A 22,435-nucleotide genomic window follows, 5' to 3' on the forward strand; every position below is an offset into this window, starting at 1 on the left:
TTCTAACCCATTCACAGCGACAAATGCAAGGGATTATAGCCAGTGTAGCAACAGCTCTACAGCAGTAGGCCTCATGATAAACAAGCGAGAAAACAAGATCCCGAAATACAACACAGAGGCACTAACCCAGTCACACTTGATGGAGCTCTTTGTTATACCATATGGCCTCTCATTAATATCACATAACTAAGCCACCAATCAGAATCTTGGTTTCCATGACTTATTGTCCTTGAGTTGGCCAATTACATTTCCAGTCAGCACTAGTAACTTTGAGAAACTGCTAAGTGCTTATTGGCCCATGATTCCGTAGCTTCTTCCTCTACCTTGGTATTCAGTCCAGAAGTCAGTCACTTGCCTCAATGAATGAACGAATGTTGTATTTGAAGAAGACGTAGTTTATACACAGGCATATCAGACCACACCACAACATAAAATAATGAAAAAATATACATGAATGAGCCGAACGATTCTGTTGATAGGGGAGACTAAATAACAAAGTGACAACAATTTAGGAGTAGTAAATCGTATACTAGAAGTTAATGTATCAAACAAAAGCTTCTGGCAAAAAGTATATAATAATAATAATAATAATAATAATAATATTATTATTATTATTATTATTATTATTATTATTATTAATGTTCACAACTAACCGATCAAATCGCTTCTTGAACGCCCACCACATCAACCTTGTCTAGTGGGTCTTGTCTATCCCTGTTGTATGTGACCTGCCAATTGAAGGACATTACTATCCTATCGTATTAGTGTGACTGTAATCCATATTTTATTATTCGTTTAGATAAGACACTCAATGCTGGTCGGTGTGTTTGTGCGTTTTACTTCATGACTACAATTCCTTTCATTATTGTACTAATGGAATTATATATATATATATATATATATATATATATATATATATATATATATATATATATATATATAATCATGTGCAGACTTATAATAAATGATAATTCGAAAAGAACAGTTTTTTTTTACAATATCTGTTCCGTTATAACACTGAAAGTTATAAAAACATACGTACTAGGGCAGCATCAATAAACAAGGAGGACCTGATATAGATAGAAAGGCAAAGTTTGGCAAAGCAAGGCCCACAATTGAAGAGCATATGGAACTCAAAACAATTGTCAACCAACACCTAAATCAGGATTTTCAATACAAACCCCAAGATATTTCTACTGTACGGAGCTGAAACTTAATGAATCACTCTACAACCATCATCAGAAGTACACAGGTTTTTATAAACAATTGTCTACGCAAGATACATCTATTAGTCCTCGCATAGCATAGGTCGCCTCTTTCCCTTAAAGTAGCGTGATGGTTCTTTAGCCTTCACACGTACTAGTATCTCCTTTCTTTAATGTTTCGATGAGGTATTCTTTCTAGTAGTCTGTTGATACTTGTTTTTTCCTTCAAAACCTTTCTGAATGTAATGTGGATAATTTTTGCAGTTACTTCTATGTGTGACTTCAGTGCCTGAATGGCCCTTTCGGACTCTCGCATTGTACAGCCATTCAATATACCTATGTTAATTATTGCTCCAGTTGTCAGAACGGACGTCGGCCTCGTAACTCAAAGAATCTCGACTTTCTCTATGAGGCTTCACAACTCTTCTAAATGAAGATCATTCAACTCCCAGGACAGAGTTTAAATGGTTTTTGCATCTTTGCGATTTTTAACAAGGTTGTTTTCTGCAGGGTGGGGTTGCTAATCCTATATACAACCTTCCTCTTTTATCCTAGCTTTAGCTCTAGAAGGGTTCTAGATTAAGTTATGCGTAAGTAATAATACATAAATGTTTAGGTCGGTTAATAAAAGTTAAATTAGAGTTATGCATCAGGATCACGTATTAGGGTTAGGGTTTGCATCACGATCTGACATAAACTATTTTGTTTACTTACGTTTATTTATGTTGGGCAAATACTATCTAGTCACACAAATATCCTTTAATACTGTGAATCAATCAGAAGTAGCCAAATGAAAAGGCCATTTGATAACGAAAAATGACCGTGAATGTCAAATGCATATCACTGGCTAAGGAATGGATCGATTTTCTAAGGGGTAAAAACGTATACATTAATGAGTATTTATGCTTATTATTCGGTAGTCCGATAGACTTACTCTTCTACTCTTGACTTATCTCCCAAGTATTCACTCTGTGGGTCAGAGCGTAGCACTTCGTGCACTAGTATCAGATATCGGACACCGCACATCATAATGCCCTTAACCATATAAGCTATCTTGCACCGCTCTCTTAATTTCGCGCAGACTTCAAAGTTGCACTTAATTGTTATTGATTTACTCAAGGCTATCAGTATAGTACACGTTAACCAGTTTCACTGTTGTTGTTGAAATAAGAAACTGTCATCATTCCCATCCTATACTCTCCTGCTACAACCACCTTGGTGAATCACTGGAAATAGGTTGAAATCAATTCAGAAGTCAAAGAAAACAAATGAAATTAAATGTTCTTATTTTTTATGCATATATGTATATAACGATGAAATCTTAGATATTGAGCTTTTTTAATTCGGCTTCATTTTAAGTGGAAGTTTTGTTGTCATTTTAGTCAACAACTGTAATCTGTGATTCATCATAAACTTAGGAATGCTCATTTCTTTATTTCTGAAAAGACAGCTTCAAATTTTCTTCAAGCGCATAATCAATAAAACACATTTGTTCGGAAATGAGGTAAAACTTTAGATTAAATACAAATTAGTTAAATTAAATGTGTATGCTCAGATCATTGTTAAGTAATTAAATTCTACTTTAATTAAATTCTAAAGGCACTTTAATACTCTTGAATATCATAACAAAAGTTTTAGCCAAATATGTTGAGTTAAAATTATTCAACAGAATTCACTAATGAGCATCGTTTGTTTTTCTTCTTTCTGACTAAGTGAATTCTGTCTAATTTTCTTTTCTATCATCAAGTTTGATATGAATCTATAAGTATGTTGAAGTAAGGATCCGTATGAATAATGTGTAAAGCAGTATAGTAGCTTATAAAGTTTTAATAAAGTCGATTGTTTTTGTTTACGTGAACATCATATGAAATTGGAGATACAATATGAATGATGAAAGATGTAGTATTACTTTATATCCTGTATTTTTACGCGTTTCTTCAATGGTACATACACACAAACTTTGTTGGTTATAAATATAATAAATCTACAAATTAATTAGTTCCCTATTTTAAACTCAGTTTTGATCGATAATTTGTTATTCAGTGCTGACATCTTATGATCACAATTTTCAGTCAAATGATCTTTGCCTAAAACCCTCAACTAAACACTTCAATTTTAAAGATTGGGTGTTACTGTTTGCTTCCGGCTACTAAATGTCTCAGAACATATCAGTTATCTCTATATATCTATTTATATCTAGGCTTTTTACATAAACCATTGGGTTGCGCACCAATCATCATCTAAACTCTGTCACCGTTACCTCAATATACTGTTTTTATTCTGGTTGCTCTATGATATGAAGTTTTAAGTACCAAAAATTGAGGTTAATTATTGCCTTTTTCATAGTCAAAACCTCTTTGTTGTGAACAGATTTGTTATTTATAATGGTTCGGATTTCTCTTGGTTGATATTAAAGATGATTTGATTAGTCTCTACTGGTTTATGTATCGACTATCGTCAGTCACAATATAAACATGTAGAGATCTATGCCCATTTGGTTTCGAAAATCAGTCTTTACTAAGACACCTCAGTTGGTTTAATAAAAAATTTAAGCGACTGAAGTGATTGGGTCGATTATTTTCCTAACCAAGAATCTATGTTCGGAAATAAAGGTACTGCTTATGTGCGAATTATGCGAAGAAAGTATGCCAACTCTACATTACTTATCATTTAAGAAATGGAATAATCATGTATGAAAATAAACATATGCTAACTCAATGACCATTTACTCTTCACTTCCATATAAGGAGAGTGTTCCAGTCATTCAACAACTCCGAAGTTTTGATGATATTAAACTAGAACAACACATATAAGCGAACAATTGTTTTCAATTAGATCGTCATCAGGCTTTACTCTAATATACATGAATATTTATACGAAAATTTCAAACCAATCAAGGCAATATGGGTCAATAATCACAATGAAATAGAATAAGTCACTACACATAATAGGTAAAAGTACAAGTTGATAGTAGTAGGAAGACAGGTGAACTGATAATAGTGAGAATAATAAAATACAATAACAAAACTCTTATCAATATTTAATCGTTGGAAATAGAAGGTCAAACAAACATGGGTAAATAGACTAGGAATAGTAATCACAAAACATTAAAATCATTACGTAATAAGATGTGTGTAAATAATTAGATAGTGAAGAATACAAAGAGGCGGAAAATTGCAAACACATAATGGATGTGGAAATAAGGTTAACGATAACACAAATAGAATAAAATAAATAATGATAATAATAAAAAAACCTTAAAAAAGATTCGTTAGTTAAGTTATAACTGGCCATGGAAGGGATAGGGGGGTCACGTATTTCTTCTGTACACATAAATTGGGGTTATATGTACGAATTCCAATGGCTTCAGCTATATATAGGAGACGGGAACGGACTCCGTCGGGAAATGATGGAGGTATACGATAGATAACTCGAAATGATTCCGATTTATCCACTGCATGACCGCTATCAATAAGATGTGCCAATATAGAACTGCGAATAGATTTTCTCTGGCCCTTTATGTACCAAGTTGGTAAATGTTCACTCATTCGTTGGTTAAGTTGCCTGGTAGTGCGCCCTATATAGCTATCTCCACAGGAGCATCTGAATTTGTAAATGCACATAGAAGAGGCCAACTCAGGTAACTTATCCTTCGTTTGAGTAGACATCACTGGTCGACAAGAGAAGGTCAACGCAAGATTGGCTTCGTAGAATGTCCTGGTGATTACTTTGGTTAACCTATATTTCAGAGTGTCACTAGCCACATCCCCGTTGAATTGCACTTTCATGTATAAAGGTTTCTCACGAACAGTCGAAATCTCCGACTTCTTTGTTATATCATGCATGTACTTCTTAATGAACGCGCTGGGGTAGCCGATCTCGGTCAGTGAGTTGTTGATAAATTCAAGCTCCTGACTTAGAGTGTCTACTGTACAGATCTTTTTTGCTCTGCTAGTGAGACATCTGACCAAATTTCTCTTGTAACGGATGGGTGTGAAACTGCAGAAGTGAGTATATTGGCATGAAGAGGGGTTTCTTCTATACACGCTTCTACTTAATGTGCCGTCACTTCGTCTGCTTAGTGTGACGTCAAGGAAGTTCAGCTTCTTATCATGCTAGCTTTCACCAGTGAAAGTGATCGCTGGGTGAACACTGTTGAATTGGTCTAAGAGTTCCTCTTTACTAGTGTCTTGATCTACGATGATGGTGTCGTCAATGTATCGGCAATATAAATCCAGTTTCTTAATAGTCTCATTGAGAGGTCCATTTTCTAGCTTTGCTAGGAAGAGATCAGCTAAAATCGGACCTAGAGGCGAGCCCATGGCTATCCCGTCTATTTGTCTATAGTAAGTATTGTTGAAGACAAAATGTACATTCAGAGTGCATCTTAGGAGCAGTTCCCTTAGGGTATCGTTAGGCAAGCCAATGTTGATTTGTTTTTCCGATATTTGCTTGCATATAAACTCAATAGTTTCCATAAGTGGTACGTTGGTGAACAAAGATCCTACATCCAATGAGATCATATTTTTCATACTAACATTAATATTTTCTACTTTGGAGGTGAAGTTGAAGACATCTTTTATACTATTTCTAACAACTGATTTGTGTAAAGGTTCTAAGATTCGTACTAGCCACTTTGCGATTTTGTGGTAAGGAGAATTGTACATATCTAGAACTGGGCGTAGAGGAAGACCCGATTTATGTACTTTAGGCAAACCATACAGTCGTGGTGTAAATGATCCAGTCGGCTTAAATGAATCGTGAATCTCGGTCGTAATTATTCCCTTTTTCTTTAGATCTTTAAGGAAATTGGCCAATTGTCTTTCTACTTTATTATTGTTGTCACAATTATTAGTAATTTTCTGAAATTTGCTAGAATCGCTAAGCATTGTTTCCATTTTTCCCATGTAATCATTTTTGTTCATGAGAACTATACCTCCTCCTTTATCCGGTTTGGTTATGGTCAGGGTTTCATCTTTTCTTAGTTTCATTAAAGAGTCTCGGTGCTGCTTGGTTAGTAGGTGATTTGTGGTACCCTTACTATTCTTGTATTGTTGGCAGCTATCAACTAGTGTGGTTTTAAACCGAGCAAGGTCCTCCAATGAGGTAGGAATCAAGTCAGTTGTTTGTGAAAATAAACTAAAAAAAAAACTAAACTTTAGTGTTCTGTGCAAGACGATTAAACGAAACTTAAGATAAAATAGGAGCAAAGAACACTCATCTTTATTAACATAGTGTACGCTTTAATTACTATTACGCTGTTTTTTTGCGATATAAATATCTAAAACAATTAGTCCCTTTGATAAATTTCGATAATGTAATAAGAAGACGAAGATTATCAGAACTGTTATATATTTGCGCAATACATTTCGAACAATCTGATCACACATATACTTGTTAAATGTGTGTGTGGTCACACATACGCAGGGAGGAGCAATCGTGATCTCAACATTAGGGTGAGTGAACATGTACCCAAATGGCTGCAGAAACAAATACAATCAAGTGACCCAATAAGAGCAGAGGATAAACATCCATCATCCTCTATTGCTAAACATATAACTTAAAACAATCAGTCCCTTTGATAAATTTCGATAATGCAATTAGAAGACGAAGATTATCAGAACTATGTGATATATAGCGCAATACATTTCGAACAATCTGGTCACACATATACTTGTTAAGAGCATTTATATATAAAAAAGAAAGGTCAACTAGACAGAAAACGGGGTAAGAGGAGATAAGGATAATGATAAGAGTAATAATAATAATCATGTGAACACAAAGCGAAACCTAATCACTCTGGATAATAAGTCAATATTACCAGGGTAGGTTTAAGGTGAAAGAACAAACTGTTTTTGAACACACAAAGGGGGTTTGAATTTTCGTATGGCTAAGGCTTCAATAAACCTTAGTATACGCCCTTTTACACTTTTATACAACAATACAAAAGCTGAATTTAGATCAATCTTGTGACCTGTTTCAATTATATGTTTAGCAATAGAGGATGATGGATGTTTATCCTCTGCTCTTATTGGGTCACTTGATTGTATTTGTTTCTGCAGCCATTTGGGTACATGTTCACTCACCCTAATGTTGAGATCACGATTGCTCCTCCCTGCGTATGTGTGACCACACACACATTTAGATTGGTAAACACAGTGGGATGTGACACAATTGTTTTCATGTCTTTTAGGTTTTGGATGAAGCATGCAACTTGTTCTTTCTTTGATAATGAGCTTTGCTGCACAATAGGTTTTATTGATGACTGATTTAAGTCTTTGTTTCAATAAAAGGCTATTTGAATCACCTCTGAATGGTAAGGTGATGTAGACAGGCTTTTTCTCTACCGATGCTACAGTAGGTCTCGCTGTACCATGGACTTTCCATCTATTTATAAATTTCAAAGGATAGCCATTTTCTATTAATGTTTTATTTAGTAACAACATCATCAACGGCGTCATTGGTACAAATACGGACGAGTCTGTTGAAAAGACACCTTATCAAACCACGTTTGTATTGCACAGGGCAATAACTATTATAACTAAGATATTGACCTGTCCACGTTGGTTTTCTAAAAATAGATCGCTTGACTGAGCCATCTTCTCGTCTACTCAGAAGTATATCTAAGAAGGGAAGCTGATCGTTCTTCTTTTCCTCACATGAGAGAATGATATGGTTTCGGAGAGTGTTAAGTTTATTTAATAAAGAGTACATATCCTCTTTCCTCTCACAAACAACTAAGATATCGTCCACATATCTCTTATAAAGTGACATGTATATATATCACATAGTTCTGATAATCTTCGTCTTCTTATTACATTATCGAAATATAAATATCTGTTTTCTTCATTTATTTGAAAAAAGTAGTGTTATCTCTCCAAAAATAGCTTCCTGGAAATTTAGTAAAATTATTTTCAATTTAACGGGAGCTTCGATTTAAATCACCGATTAACACTTCATAGTGGATGGTAAAAATGCTCAAGGCGGTTTATAATTTGTAATTTGTCAGGATACATCTATTAGTCTTGTTTACTTTTGAAGATAAGGTAATACTGTAAATGTAAGTTTGCAACACTGATTAATTAACATTATTTCTTTATCCTGTCTACTAGCTACCCCTCAAGGATTAAGGTGATCAAATATCACTATTTCTGTGTACTTGAATCTTGTTTATTATACAACGATTTCACCACCAAATAATGTAATGTTATTCCTATTATCCTAACTATGGTGTATTTTATCCTCTTTCGTCTATCAGGTCAAGTTCACTTTAACCGTTATGCTTTAATTGTTTGGTTAATTTCGTATGAAACTTTTAGTTGTGTTGTAACATGTGGACTGCAGGTTAGATGCGCAGCGTATTATATCGACCGGATCAGTGACACGTAAAACACGTAAGGACGACCTAGAGTCCCGATTGGTCCCGCTTACCCTGTCTAGCCCAGCCAGTTGAGTCTAGAATGCAAGTCACAGCCTCTGAGTTATGAATCGTTATATTTCAAACATACTCTGTTTATATACCAACCAAACAGACCACATCATACCATAAAAATAGAAAACAACATTTACACAATATTTAACAAGTGAAATAAATACCGACCAATAGGGAGTGTACATTTAACGTCCAAGGATACCATTCGACTTAACACGATAATTATTGGTATATTCCTCTGCATACCTAACAAGTTGCCAATTGCCTGTCAATACTGAAGTACTTTATGTTACTGAAGTAGTTTTACACTACTCATATAGGTGTTATCAGAAAGCCTTATAAACACTATTATTATTATTGTTATTATTATTATTATTATTATTATCTATACATACATTTTCTGTTTATTGCTTTAATAAAGAAATTCTTGTAATCCTGTATCATCTGGAAATACAAAACTTAGTTGTTGTATATGCTCAAAATATACATGCGATCTGGCAGCTATACTCGAGTTCACTTGTTTAGGAGAAGATCAGTTTATTAAACTGTCTTATGATAATTCAGTATGTTATTACAAAGAATTGTTTCCATATATTATTTAACAACATTACTTTTCATAACTTATATAATTTCATTAATTCATCTGCTAAATTATTTGAAACAAAAAATGAAACTTTCTTCCGGCCTACCACTATCCTAATGTGGTTGGTTATTATATATTGATCTTTTTTCTGTATAAAAAAGCGAGAATTCGCTTATAAGCTATCGAAAATCGGTCCATGTTTTGATGACCTCATGCTAAAGAATGAATGTGATGGTTGAACACACACATTTTCCCGTCTGTTAAATGACAACTTTTTTACTTTTTCTTATGCGTTTAATTATAGTTGATTAAATTAGTGAAATGCAGACATCTGGTTTTATAATCAAATAAATTTTGAAAATTCTATCTATGCATTAATCATTTCAGCAATATTGTTTTATCAGCATGGAGATTCGTAGAGATTATTGAACATTATTGATATCACTAACCAACACAAGTTAAACATCCATAGAAAACCAGGTAGCACTAGCCAAATGCTTCATTTTAGTATGCAGTAACTCAGCAATTCGCATCGACGAGCGCGCAGAGTATCGTGGATTGTCTTATTTGAAAGAATGCAGTGATAAAAAATCGCTGGCCTAATATGACTGAATCATTGGGAAATTCAGTGTTTATGATCAACCATACTCTTTCAAATGAAAAACAAATCAGATAATTTCTAGTAAAATCCTTAAATTAGGCATCTCAAAGGAAATTAAATCAAATTAAACATAAATTGTGTGAAACTGAATCTTATTTCCTTTGAATTATTACTTTCCCATTATTTGACCTGTTCATAGAAAACAAACCGTACTTTATGCTCACCACTTAAAAGTTTAAACTTTATTTTTGGAGGTTTGTGTTAAAACAGTTAAATGCGTAGTCTTTCAGATACCTCATACATAAATTATCTTTTTCTCTGTCGCAGTCTTTCCTCCTGATAAATAGAGTACTTGTCCTTTTGATTAGTTTGTCTATCGATAAGTTAGCCTTGCGAATGAAAATAGACTCTTGTACGATACTATATTCAACATTGTTTGTATTTAAATATTGATTCTGTGCATTGAAAACTGAATCATGTAGGTTTTTAAGTAACTGAGAGGAATTCATGTTGAGAGCAGTGTTAAACTATAAATTCTGGCCTTTGTACTTAAGCACTGTTTTCATGTGCTTTTTCAACTAGTTTTACTCTACAAAATATGAAAATTAGATATACATTAATCAATGTACTTTTTCGATATCTGAACAGCAAGATGTCATCAAATCGTTTTAGAACATTGATATTACGTGAAAACTTTAATTTCTGAAAAATATCTATAGTTGTTTAATATTAAGTGTCCAGGCATTAAATTATTAAATTTTAGTGACAAGAAGTAGAACCAATAAACTACTTGGTTCATCTATCTCCTATCATCTTTCTATTCCTTTCTGGTAATTTTACTTTTGAATGTCTTGAATACTTAATGAATACTGTCAAATATTCATTAAAAGTATTAGTTATGATAAGATCGAACGCAATATCTGGTTTTGGATGTAACTTTTCATCTCGTTAATTTGTTTCTGCAAGCAGACATCAACAAAATATTAACCCATCTATCGTACCTGTCAACGTTTATCAGGAAGACGAACCAATAAACTAGCAGTTGCTCTTGATTCCTTTTTAGATACATCTTGCGTCGTCATGTTCTGTTGTCGATTATTTGAGTCATAAGTTAAGCTTCTATGGAAAAATCCTAGTAATAGAAAGAGATTTTAAACTATATCATTCCTACTATGTTAATAACGATAACATTGTTTTTGTATTCACTTGTCAACTTCACTTCCTTTCAATGTTTGTCTAATATCTTTCATAGGTTTACCAATCTCCTTACTTTGTAGCAGTCGATGATTTTAGTAAATGTATTGTTATCTCTATCCGTGGTACTTTGTCGTTCGATGACACTATAGTCGACTTGCTGTACGATGGTGTACGATTGAGTGAAGTTGAAGATTTTGTCGAATCAAAAACGGGTAGACGACCATGTTTTATTGGACATCGTGGTATGGTAGAACGATCAAGACATTTATACAGTTGTTTACTAACTGATCATTCAATTGAAACGGCATTTAGTAAAAAACCACAATATAAATTAGTGGTATGTGGTCATAGTCTGGGTGCTGGCATTGCATCTTTTCTTTCGGTCATCCTACACTGTAAATATCCTGATGTGAAAGGTTATGCTTTCAGTGCACCTTTGGGTATGATGAAGTAAGTATCATTACTACCATGTCATTTATTTTTATTAGTCACTAGCACTATCAATCCAGTCTCATTAATTATCGTTTCTGTTGTTTTCTCAAGAAAAGATACAATTTATACACGTGCTAACTAATCTCCACAGTGGAATAATCGTCGGTCACCTCTGTAGATTACTTACTATATATCGTCTCCGTAAAAATCAGTTTATTGGTGACATAATAAAAAATATTCTGTATAGCCTTTTTAATTTTACACTAATGTAAATTCTTTTTACCACCTTTGTGAATGTTAGGAAATGATGAAATTCGTAATCGGTATATATACAAAATAAACAGTAGGAATGGTGATGTGTGGGTGAGAATGATCATGATTGGTTGTCTGCTTAGTCAGACATGTTAGATAGTCTGACAGGTGTCAGATAAGTTATATATTCCCTTGTCCTTATTATTGTGACACAATTATTATTGATTATTCATTGTTGTGGATTGTGTCGGTTTTTGGTATGGAAATATATTTACGTTGTGGTCAGGCTAATTACGTGTTCTTGATCTGAGTTGTGTTGATGTCCTGTAGAATAGACACTGGGAGGGATCTATTGTAGATAATCGTTTAACGTAAATTAATGTCCCATACGTGGAAACGTGGAAACCCAACCGTTATAACATTAGACGAAGTAAAACCAAGCGTTATAACAAATGGTATAACTGCAAAGACGATAGTTCAAGCAAATACTTGTATAGTGAAAATTCCTATTTCGACATTTGGTAAATGAAGAAGGATTATTTATATTATGACAGTTGTTTTGGCAAATACGTTCAACTTTGTGTAGAGCTGATACATAGCTTCCATCGTAAAAACTAAATTCTTTTTTCGAAATTTAGTTAGGTGGCAACTGGAAATCGAATTTAACTACTAATCATAATTGTGAGTCCAAGTAACTTTAAGATTAATCATTGTTTCCTCTCCATACAAAGCATTCGTTCAGTCTTCAACATGTGGTGAATCACACATCCACTCAGTTCATTTATTTTAGCTGTATACTAGTCTGTTTTGTCTTCTTCCGTATCTTAGCGCAAAACTCAATTCTATGTGTGTAGAATTTGGCGTTACTTGAGCCAATGTACCTGTGAGTCACCACCCACCTCCTGAAAACCACTTTTTTCTAAAAGAGAGAACTATTATTCTATACATTGAAGTCAAACATAATAAATTACTCTTAATTATGATTACTAATGTGTTATTCATTTGAGTTTGTGTGCGATCATTTCAAAAACGTCATTATAATTACGATGTATGTCTTTGTTTTTAGATAAATATCTCAAGTTTGTATGATGAGTCATATCTTCCATTTACTGAACCCGATTGACTCAAAATTTATCTAAAAGGTTTCATTCACTAGTTTTTCACTATGGAAGTATTAAAACCAAAATGTTTCTCAATGTGAACAACATCATAGCTAGTGCAAATTAAACTGTAGACACAAGTCTGTCTGCAGGTGAATATAACTCTGTTTTTATAAGAGCTAACAAATTCTATAACAAGTTACTTTCTAGAAAAATTTGTGGAAACTAACGTAGATTAACTCGGTTTACTTGTGTTGGGACGGCTTCCGAGAAGGATGACGAAGCCTCCAGAGGCCTTAAAGGGGCCGAAGAGTTTCCACCAATTCAGAATCCGACAGAGCTTTCTACAATATCAACTCGGCATCCTGCAATTGGACAGTAGCAAAACTTGCCTCCTTGCGGATTGACTGAATTATAATGATGTTATAGCAAACACTTGTCTATAAATACCCATGGTTTTCTGTATATTTTTGATTCTTACCGAACAATCACTTCTATTTCTTCTATCTTCTGATTTGCGACTCTGGGGGTTCTATGCGTCCGAGTGCCTTTAGTTGTATATCGTATTCTGTGTTAATCATGTGGCGAACCTAACAACTTGTTCATTATAAATACATTCATGATTAATAATGTTATCTCGTTCAGGTTTTAGTTATTGTGACATCATACACCTTAGTCATATCGCTTTTTAACCTATTTTTAAGTGTATCACAAGCTGTTTTTGAATAAGTTCCTACTTTCAATTTTTGGAGGATACAATTCATCTGGATTATATTTACTAAAACTTATGGCTCCGTGTTTAGAATTTACTAGACTGAAGAAAATATTTTACTTGCTTTTACAAACAACAATCTCCATTTCGATTTCTACATAAAGTTGTTAATTCGATGTGATAAAAACGCAAGCTGGTAGTTTAGAACAGACAGTAAAAAGTGTTGGAACAAAGAAAACTAGTCGTCATTGTAATTACTATATTGGATTGAGTTTGAAATTCATTGTTTGGGATGTTTCTAAGTGTGATAAAACTTCAACATATTCAAGTTTAGGTACATAGCTCATGTTGTTTAGACCAAACGACTATCATTGTCGTCGTTTGGATGATTTAAAGCGTGTTACATCCATCAAGCTATTTGAAACAAGTCAAATAATAGGAAACATCTAATTAATACTTGCTCTAACACTAAGAAAGTTTACTTTGCTTTCATGATCTTCGTCCAACGCAACCTAAATTATCTTTTGAAAAGCTTATCCCTTGTTGTGTTAAACAGTTCAAGGGGATCGTCTTCCATATCAGTGTTTTGTACGAACGTGATTACTATTGTGATAGTTAATTTGGGCTCAAAACTTGTTTAAAAAAAACATGATAAGAACTTATTGAATTGAGTACTATGTGTTCAACTATTTTCGTTTGAATAGAATTGAAAGATCTCTCAACATTAAAGCAATGTGAAACATCAAACCGAACTGCAGTAAACTAACCATTTATTGTATCTACCATAACAACAATGGTACAACTATCATTCCAAAACACATTTGACGTCATAGTTATGCCACCTTAGTGTATCTATGGCTTCTGTACATGTTAATAACAAATCTTTGTCTACAAAAGTCATGACTACTACAGTGTGTAATTCACCAACAATTTTAGACTGTAAAATGATATTCTGGTTTTAGGTTGTATACTTCACGTTATTAACACCTTTGTTATAAATGTTTAGTCTAAAGAGTTTATGAGTCCATACCTTTCCAAATGTTATATCTCTTCTGAAAAAGCCGTCTCTCCATTTATATTAAACCGATCATGTCTGTATATTAGCGTGCATACTATGATTATTTTTCGAACATATATATGTATGATTATCGTAAATATATCAACAGAATCCTAGAGTTTCTAGTTACTGGTTGTTTTAATCGTTTTCCATTTAGTCAAGAACTAGCCGACTATTGTAAACCTTTTCTACTATCCATCATCTATGGATACGACATTTTCGCACGTATGAATAAATCAACGATATCGGATTTCAAGTGGAGACTAATTGATGCTTTATCTGCTTGTAAAGTACCCAAGCATCGTCTTTTAAGTCGGGGATTATTTGTATGCATGCGCCGTTGTTTGTTTAAATGGTGTTTACCTCAATGTTTTCAACCAGAATCTTCCACAACTGTTGGTAGTGATACTCTACTACTGGATGCAAGCACTCAAGAGCGTTTAATTTACTCCCTTCCACAAATTCCGTGTGATAATGACGAAATGCGAATTCGGTTCTCAGTAGATGATGATACTTCCAATTCAGGTGAATAATACCATGAAGTTGAATTATACTTTTTTCCCGAGAATTATTTATTTATGTGAACCTAAAAAGATGATTTTAAAGAAGCGTCATAAACGTATTATACAGCTTCATCGTCGTTTCGTCTTAGCACGACTTCATCAAGTCAGTTAAATACTCAACCTTGACACAGAGAAACTTATTAACAACACACACTTAGATGCTCATGTAAAATATTACTCTCTTTTCAATAATAAACCATATTGTTTGGTTTTATTATCAAATTGATTAACTATATGCTTCTTTTACTATGATTGATTACATGTAAGAAGTTATTAACAACATGAGTTATGTATCGAGGTCTGTGTAATTTTCACTGTACACTGAAATAGTGTTATTCAGTCTGAGTTAAATCGTCATACCTACTCTGAGAGCTTTTATTAGCAAACAGTCGTAAAATGGTATATTTTGTCTAATATTCTGCCAAGTTCGTATGATACTGCGTAGATGTAGCAGTTTTGTGTATACAACTAAACAGAACTATAAATGATCAAGGAAATACATTTTCACATGATTGAAGAATCGATTGTATTTTCAGAAATTTGTACTCGCTTGTATGTGAATCAGATTCTGTTTATATAAAAAATAATACCCTCAAATAGTACTAAAGTAATGGTAACATGCTATAAATTGTATTGTACAAGTTTTAATTTAGCACTTTCACTCACAGATACATTTCTCTGCTTTTCTAGTTATATCTCAATCTTTTAGATCTAACGTGTGCAAGAAATTAATTTTAGTTTCTATCTTCATGTTATTATGGTATGATAAAATTGGTTGTGTAAAACTACAGATAATTTTTGTAGTTATACGTAAGACATCCCCCTGTTGACTACCTTGTACAGATTATTAAATTGGGTTACGGAATGAATTCGTACTATTCTATGATGGTTGTTTTTACTCAAAACCCATTGAATACCAAATCAACTGTCTGTTAGTACATACTTTCGTAGTTATGAGACTTAAGGTGTTTTACTATTCCATTAACTGTCAAGTTTGAGTTTCGATGAAAAAACTTGCCTATAATGCTAGATATCTCTAGCTGATTTTTTAGTTCAGGCATGAATTAGATGATTATATTACAATAGATAAGTGTGATTACTCTTTGGGGCGCTTCAGAATCATCCATATCATAGTGGAATAGAATGACTGCTACTTTACATATGCACAGAAATATATTGTTTGATTTAGGATCGCTTTATGGTTGCTTATATCAAGTGTTCTACTCATATCCATTTAATTAAATCTCATTATAATTCATGTTAATTTTTCATGCCACTCTGTGTTTCATAGATTCCACACGTGCTTATTGTACTGCACGATCCAGTCGTTTTCGTCCTGGTCCACGTTCAATTTTGTGCTGGATCAATCCTAATAGTCTTCCAACAGATTCCCAATCTAAAATGCCTGTTTCACATGTTCAATATCCAAACAATAACAATACTGAAATAAATTCGTGCTCTTCTAATGAAATTCAGTCGCGTGATCTTGAATCATATGATCTATCTAACAGTGTGTTTGGTGGTTTAGTGCTTCATTTAGTCGATGTTAAGGTTGATACAGTTGTCGATGACAGTTCTACTGGTTTCGTGATAGATGGAAATAATTCTCAAGGAAATATCGAATGCACTTCACCAAATTGTAGTTCTAGAGTGGAAAAGATGTTTTCAGCAAAGTGTGGTAAAATGGGTGCATGGTACGTTTTTGTAAATGACTTCTCTCGTATAACTGTGTATAATTAAATGGAATGATCATTATTTGTGTTAGGACTATTAGTCGTAATCATTTACAAGAAAATTAGTGCACGTGTTATTGATTCCCAACAGTCAATAATTTCTTCTACAAAACTAATGCATCTCACATAGGAGGTAAACATGTGTCCTGCGTTATCTAAACTTGATTTCTATTTTTAATAGAACGGTTGCAAATATCTATTATTTAATGTTTTTTTGGGATGATGGGTCCCGTATTTACAGTTATTTTTTATGCTAAGAATCCTAAGTCATGAACGTTTTTAGAAATTGGATAGTTCCAATGTTCACTGTATATATCAGACAATATTTCAGTGATAAAGCAGTTTTTATTTTAAACTATTGACAAATTAAACAGTTAAATATGGAGAATGATTATTTTCATTTTACGAAAAAAATGATTTTCAGTCTAAAACAGAAGTACGTCTTCTGTCATCCCTAACTTTTATGTGTTCTCTTTTATTAAATCATTAAGTATTTCTTAATATGCTTTTAGCTCCATTTTATAGCTTGGACAGCAGAAATCACGTGACTACAGACATTTATCCGACCAGCGGTCATAGCAAACGTGATATTAAGGTTAAATACATTAATATATTTTCAATCATTAAACTCTTGAAATGATAGTGAAAAAGTACTTTTTTCTCATCATTGTCTGTTTAAATCATGTATAACAGATAAATCGTAACCATCAACCCCTATTCTCGAAACAAATGTTAACCTGATGGCGCTGTATTTCATAGAAGAACTAATCATTTAGCTCCCCTCGTATTTTTGAGTGAAACCAGTCATCGACATGGCTACATAGCATTTTACATTATAGTTGTGTCAGTTTGTGATGAGAACCCAAAGCCTAAACACCTAACCCCAACCGAGAACAATCTGGTGACTTAAAAGTGTTTGGTTCCTTTTAAGGGTCCTAGAAAATGGAAAATCCATGGATGAGTTGATATGTCGTTGTTCTTTTGAATCTAAACCAGAGTAAGTCGTAGAAGAAATTAATAATTATATTATTTATGTAAAATCTAGGCAAGACCATGCTATACCGAAGACCTACAGTGAATTTATGGGTGGCCTTGAAAGTAGCCAATCAAAATACAGCTTTCGTATTTGACTTTCAAAATGTTGGAAAACGATAGGATTACAGAAGGTTGAGAGTTAAAATCATAAATAAACTTATCAATGCTAAATATCGTTAATTCAAGCTAGATATCATAGTTCTGTTATCAGGATAGACCCTAATTCGTAGCCCTATGTTAATTAAATGCTAACGACCCTATAACTCCTAGGTACCAGATTTTAACCCTAAAGCTTCTAAACACCAACGCCCAACCTTCACACTCATAATCCAAACAAACTGACGTTGATAGCTCATTCTATAAGGTAATCACCATCCAGTCTTTTCAAAATTCGAAATATAATAAAAATCACGAGATTTATAAGCAAGATATCCACAACAGCGTTTTAAATTCACAAATCAGCCCGCTTAATTGTGATTGATCGCTAAAGGTCGTCTATGTGGTGTAGTCTTACCACGTCATAAAAAGTAAACGTGATAGGTAATACTGGAATAAATAACAGTTAGTTCAATCAAGATAACTTAGAATATTTTTTTTCTCCTTGCTACAAAGCATATAATATTATTGCTTGTTTTCAAAATATTTATTTACTCATTCAAATACAAGTATGTGTACAAACGGATGCCAAAATGTATATTCTCCACACAGTAAAAAGCAGATTATAAAGAAATAGAAGAAGAAAGGTGAGTATAATAAGAGAGGGAACAAAAATTAATAAAAAATAGTGAATGACAGCAGAAAAGATGGAAGAGGCAGTTCGTTTTATAAAAATACAACTAGGAAGGGAACCTTCAGTCAAAGACGTTCGTCTCACTCTTATGTAAAGAGTAAAAGAATATTACAGCAGGATCGTCGCTGCATGTTGTTATGAATCAATGTCTGGTAAGGTATCAGGTCACTGTGTTGCGCTATCTTTAGGACCTTAATAAGGGAGTCGTGAAGGACCAACGGATTTTAGTCTCGTACAGCTTTCTTTCACACCATAATAACTTCAGCAAGATTATCTCAGGTGTTAATAGATATATGCAGGCGAATGTCACTTTCCGGTCACCCAGACCGTGGAAAGATATTTGTTCTTGAGGGACCTGAAAAAGAAGCTGGATTAGTGGTAGTCTTAGTGACCTGGGAGCGTGACTGCAGAGCCCTAGGAATAACTCCTTGAGGCTGGTCACGCATGGCCTTTTTATGGGAAGTTTTAACGTGTTAGCTCCGGTGAGGTGTGACATTTCTAGGGTCGACCTTTTCTAATCCCTTCCTTCCTTGTGAGAAGGCAGCATCGCTGTCATGCTGGTTGTCCGAGGGAAACACCTTACTGCTGTCATACCCCTCTACAGTCATCAGTACGAATTCGCCCTCAGACCTTGAGTTGCTGCTTTTATTCTTTCCGTTCTCTAATCGACCTGTCTGGCATGATAGGACCTATAGGAACATATGTTCCAGCCAATATAGCTCTGTTGAGCTATCAAGATAGGCATACTCGACCACTACGTTAAGGTATCAGTTACGGTCAGGAAATTTATATATATCTATATATATCCTTTTCAGCCGTACCCTCGATACCTAATCTATTCTATTGCCATCGATACTGTTGCTACCTCTACTGTTCTGGGATTTGGCCTGACAACTTCATCTCTCTGTGCTAACGGAGTATGGCAACTTGAACCGATATACATCAGTACAAATTCTACTTCGTGACTGACTGATACCATGGTATCGTCTCATATACTGACCACTTCCTCTTTTTCTAATTAGTCGCAGTATCGGCAAACAAGGGACGATGTGGAATTCTCTGGGATGACATTCATAATGGACGTCTAAGCCACCGACATCAGTGTTACAAGATGGTGACACCAACTGGATTATATTCGTTGTACTCGAACACATGTCACTAAACTTCCACATTACTAGCAGAGTATTGCCACTAAATCTCAACAATCCGTTGCAGATAAGAATGATCAAACACAGAGAATCACTCAACATCTTCAACTTAGAGACTACGTCTCAAAAGCCGGACACAATATCGGACTTTCGACTGTAATTAATATGTGACAGCCAATCATAATTTGTCACTCCACCCCGTAAATAAAGCGGGTTTGAAATCTAGAATATAGTGTATTTAATTTGAATACCTTATCTGCTAAATCTTCGCTCTTATATATTATATTAAAAAGGATTAGAATATTTTAATCTACTCTGTCCCCGAACAATTCCGATTCTACTTTTCTATTAAGTATTGTTAGAAAACTTTAAAATAGACTTAAGACAAACTTCATTATCAATAATTAAAGTGTATTTATAATAGAAATACTATTTCGTTGATAAATTGTAGCTCAAGTCCTCTTTTTAATTCACGTTAACTTGAAATTGTCTTGAAAGTAGGTTTATTTTTATCATACTTTTTCATTTCATCGTTAGCCATGCTATGAATTCAAGAGTACAATTTTAACATCTTCCAGTTGCTCAAAATTTTAGGTAATAATAATAAGCAATTTTCTCATGTTTTAGTGAGACTATGATTGATGGACGACATTTGAACAGCGTTAAAATGACCTTGAACTCCGCCTGTAGCTCTTCTAGAGTTACTGCCGGTCCCAAGCCCGGGTAAAGGAGGAGGGTTGGGCATGGGGTTAGCGTCCCCATCCCGTAGAAAACTAACTCGCTAAAAAAACGCTTACCAGAAAAAATAATTCAAACCATTTTAACTCTGCCCTGAGAGTTAGAAGGTCTTCATTTAGAAGAATTATGACGCTTCATGGTGAAAGCCGAATTCCTTCGGAAGCCACGAGGCCGATGCCCCTTCTAACAACTAGAGCAAAAATTTTTATAGGTACATGGAACGTTAGAACAATGTGGGAAACCGGGAAGACCAGCCAAATAGCAACGGAAATGAGGAGATACAACTTGGCAGTACTGGGAATCAGCGAAACCCACTGGACCCAAGTTGGACAGAAAAGGCTAGCTACGGGAGAGATGCTGCTATACTCCGGTCACGAAGAGGAAAATGCTCCACACACACAGGGAGTTGCTCTTATGCTGTCCAAAGTAGCACGAAATGCACTTGTAGGATGGGAATCCCACGGATCCAGAATCATCAAAGCATCATTCAAAACAAAGAAGGAGGGGATCTTAATGAATATTATCCAATGTTATGCACCCACCAATGATAGCAACGACGACATTAAAGATCAATTCTACGAGCGGCTGCAGTCAATCATAGAGAAATGCTCAAGAAAGGACCTCACCATTCTGATGGGAGATCTAAATGCCAAGGTCGGAATAGACAACACTGGATATGAAGATATTATGGGACGACATGGACTGGGAGAGAGGAACGAAAATGGAGAAAGATTTACAAATTTGTGTGCATTCAACAAATTAGTCATAGGAGGCACAATATTTCCACACAAACGTATACACAAGGCTACATGGATCTCACCGGACCACACTACAGAGAACCAGATAGACCATATTTGCATAAAAAAAAATTCCGAAGGACAATGGAAGATGTGAGAACCAGGAGAGGAGCTGACGTAGCTTCAGATCACCACCTAGTTGTAGCCAATTTAAAACTGAAGCTAAAAAGAACTGGACAAGTGGACAAACAGCAATACAAAGGTTCAATACAGCCTTCCTTCGAGATACTGACAAACTCAATGAATTCAAGATAGCTCTCAACAACAGATTCCAAGCCTTTCAAGATCTACTGAAGGAAGAAGAAACTACCATGGAGGACAACTGGAAAGGCATCAAAGAAACATTGACTTCAACGTGTCAAGAGGTTCTGGGCCTAAAGAAACACCATCATAAGGAATGGATCTCTATAGAAACACTGGACAAGATCAAAGAAAGGAAGAACAAGAAGACAGCAATTAACAACAGCCGAACACGAGCAGAGAAAGTCCAAGCACAAGCTGAATACATAGAAGCAAACAAGCAAGTGAAGAGGAGCATTAGAGCCGACAGGAAGAAATACGTGGAAGAATTAGCAACGACGGCAGAAAAAGCTGCTAGAGAAGGAAATATGAAACAGCTCTACGATACAACGAAGAAACTATCAGGGAAATACAGTAAACCAGAGAGGCCGGTGAAAGACAAAGAAGGCAAGCCAATCACTGAAATTCAACAACAGCGAAACAGATGGGTAGAATACTTCGAGGAACTCCTGAATAGGCCGGCTCCAATGAATCCACCGAACATCGAAGCAGCACACACAGATCTTCCTATAGATGTCAACCCACCAACGACGGAAGAAATTAGAATGGCCGTCAGACAAATCAAGAACGGGAAAGCAGCAGGACCCGACAACATACCAGCTGAAGCACTGAAATCAGACGTCGAAGTAACCACAAGCATGCTTTACCCTCTATTCAAAAAGATTTGGGAGGAGGAACAAGTGCCAATGGACTGGAAAGAAGGACACCTCATCAAGATTCCAAAGAAAGGAGATCTGAGCAAATGTGAAAACTACAGAGG

General features: G+C 34.6%; 1 protein-coding gene across 1 annotated transcript in view; it reads left to right on the forward strand.

Annotated features, from left to right (window-relative positions):
- MS3_00003366 (uncharacterized protein) overlaps positions 1 to 22,435 on the forward strand; it is a 50,042-nt gene that overhangs the window by 23,362 nt on the left and 4,245 nt on the right. Inside the window, exons 7-10 of the mRNA XM_051211133.1 lie at positions 9,059 to 9,200; positions 11,074 to 11,468; positions 14,729 to 15,096; positions 16,426 to 16,828. Coding sequence (XP_051071171.1) covers positions 9,059 to 9,200; positions 11,074 to 11,468; positions 14,729 to 15,096; positions 16,426 to 16,828 — 1,308 coding nt within the window. The remainder of the gene's footprint in view (positions 1 to 9,058; positions 9,201 to 11,073; positions 11,469 to 14,728; positions 15,097 to 16,425; positions 16,829 to 22,435) is intronic.

This window comes from Schistosoma haematobium, chromosome ZW (genome assembly GCF_000699445.3).
Source record: "Schistosoma haematobium chromosome ZW, whole genome shotgun sequence".
NCBI lineage: Eukaryota > Metazoa > Platyhelminthes > Trematoda > Strigeidida > Schistosomatidae > Schistosoma > Schistosoma haematobium.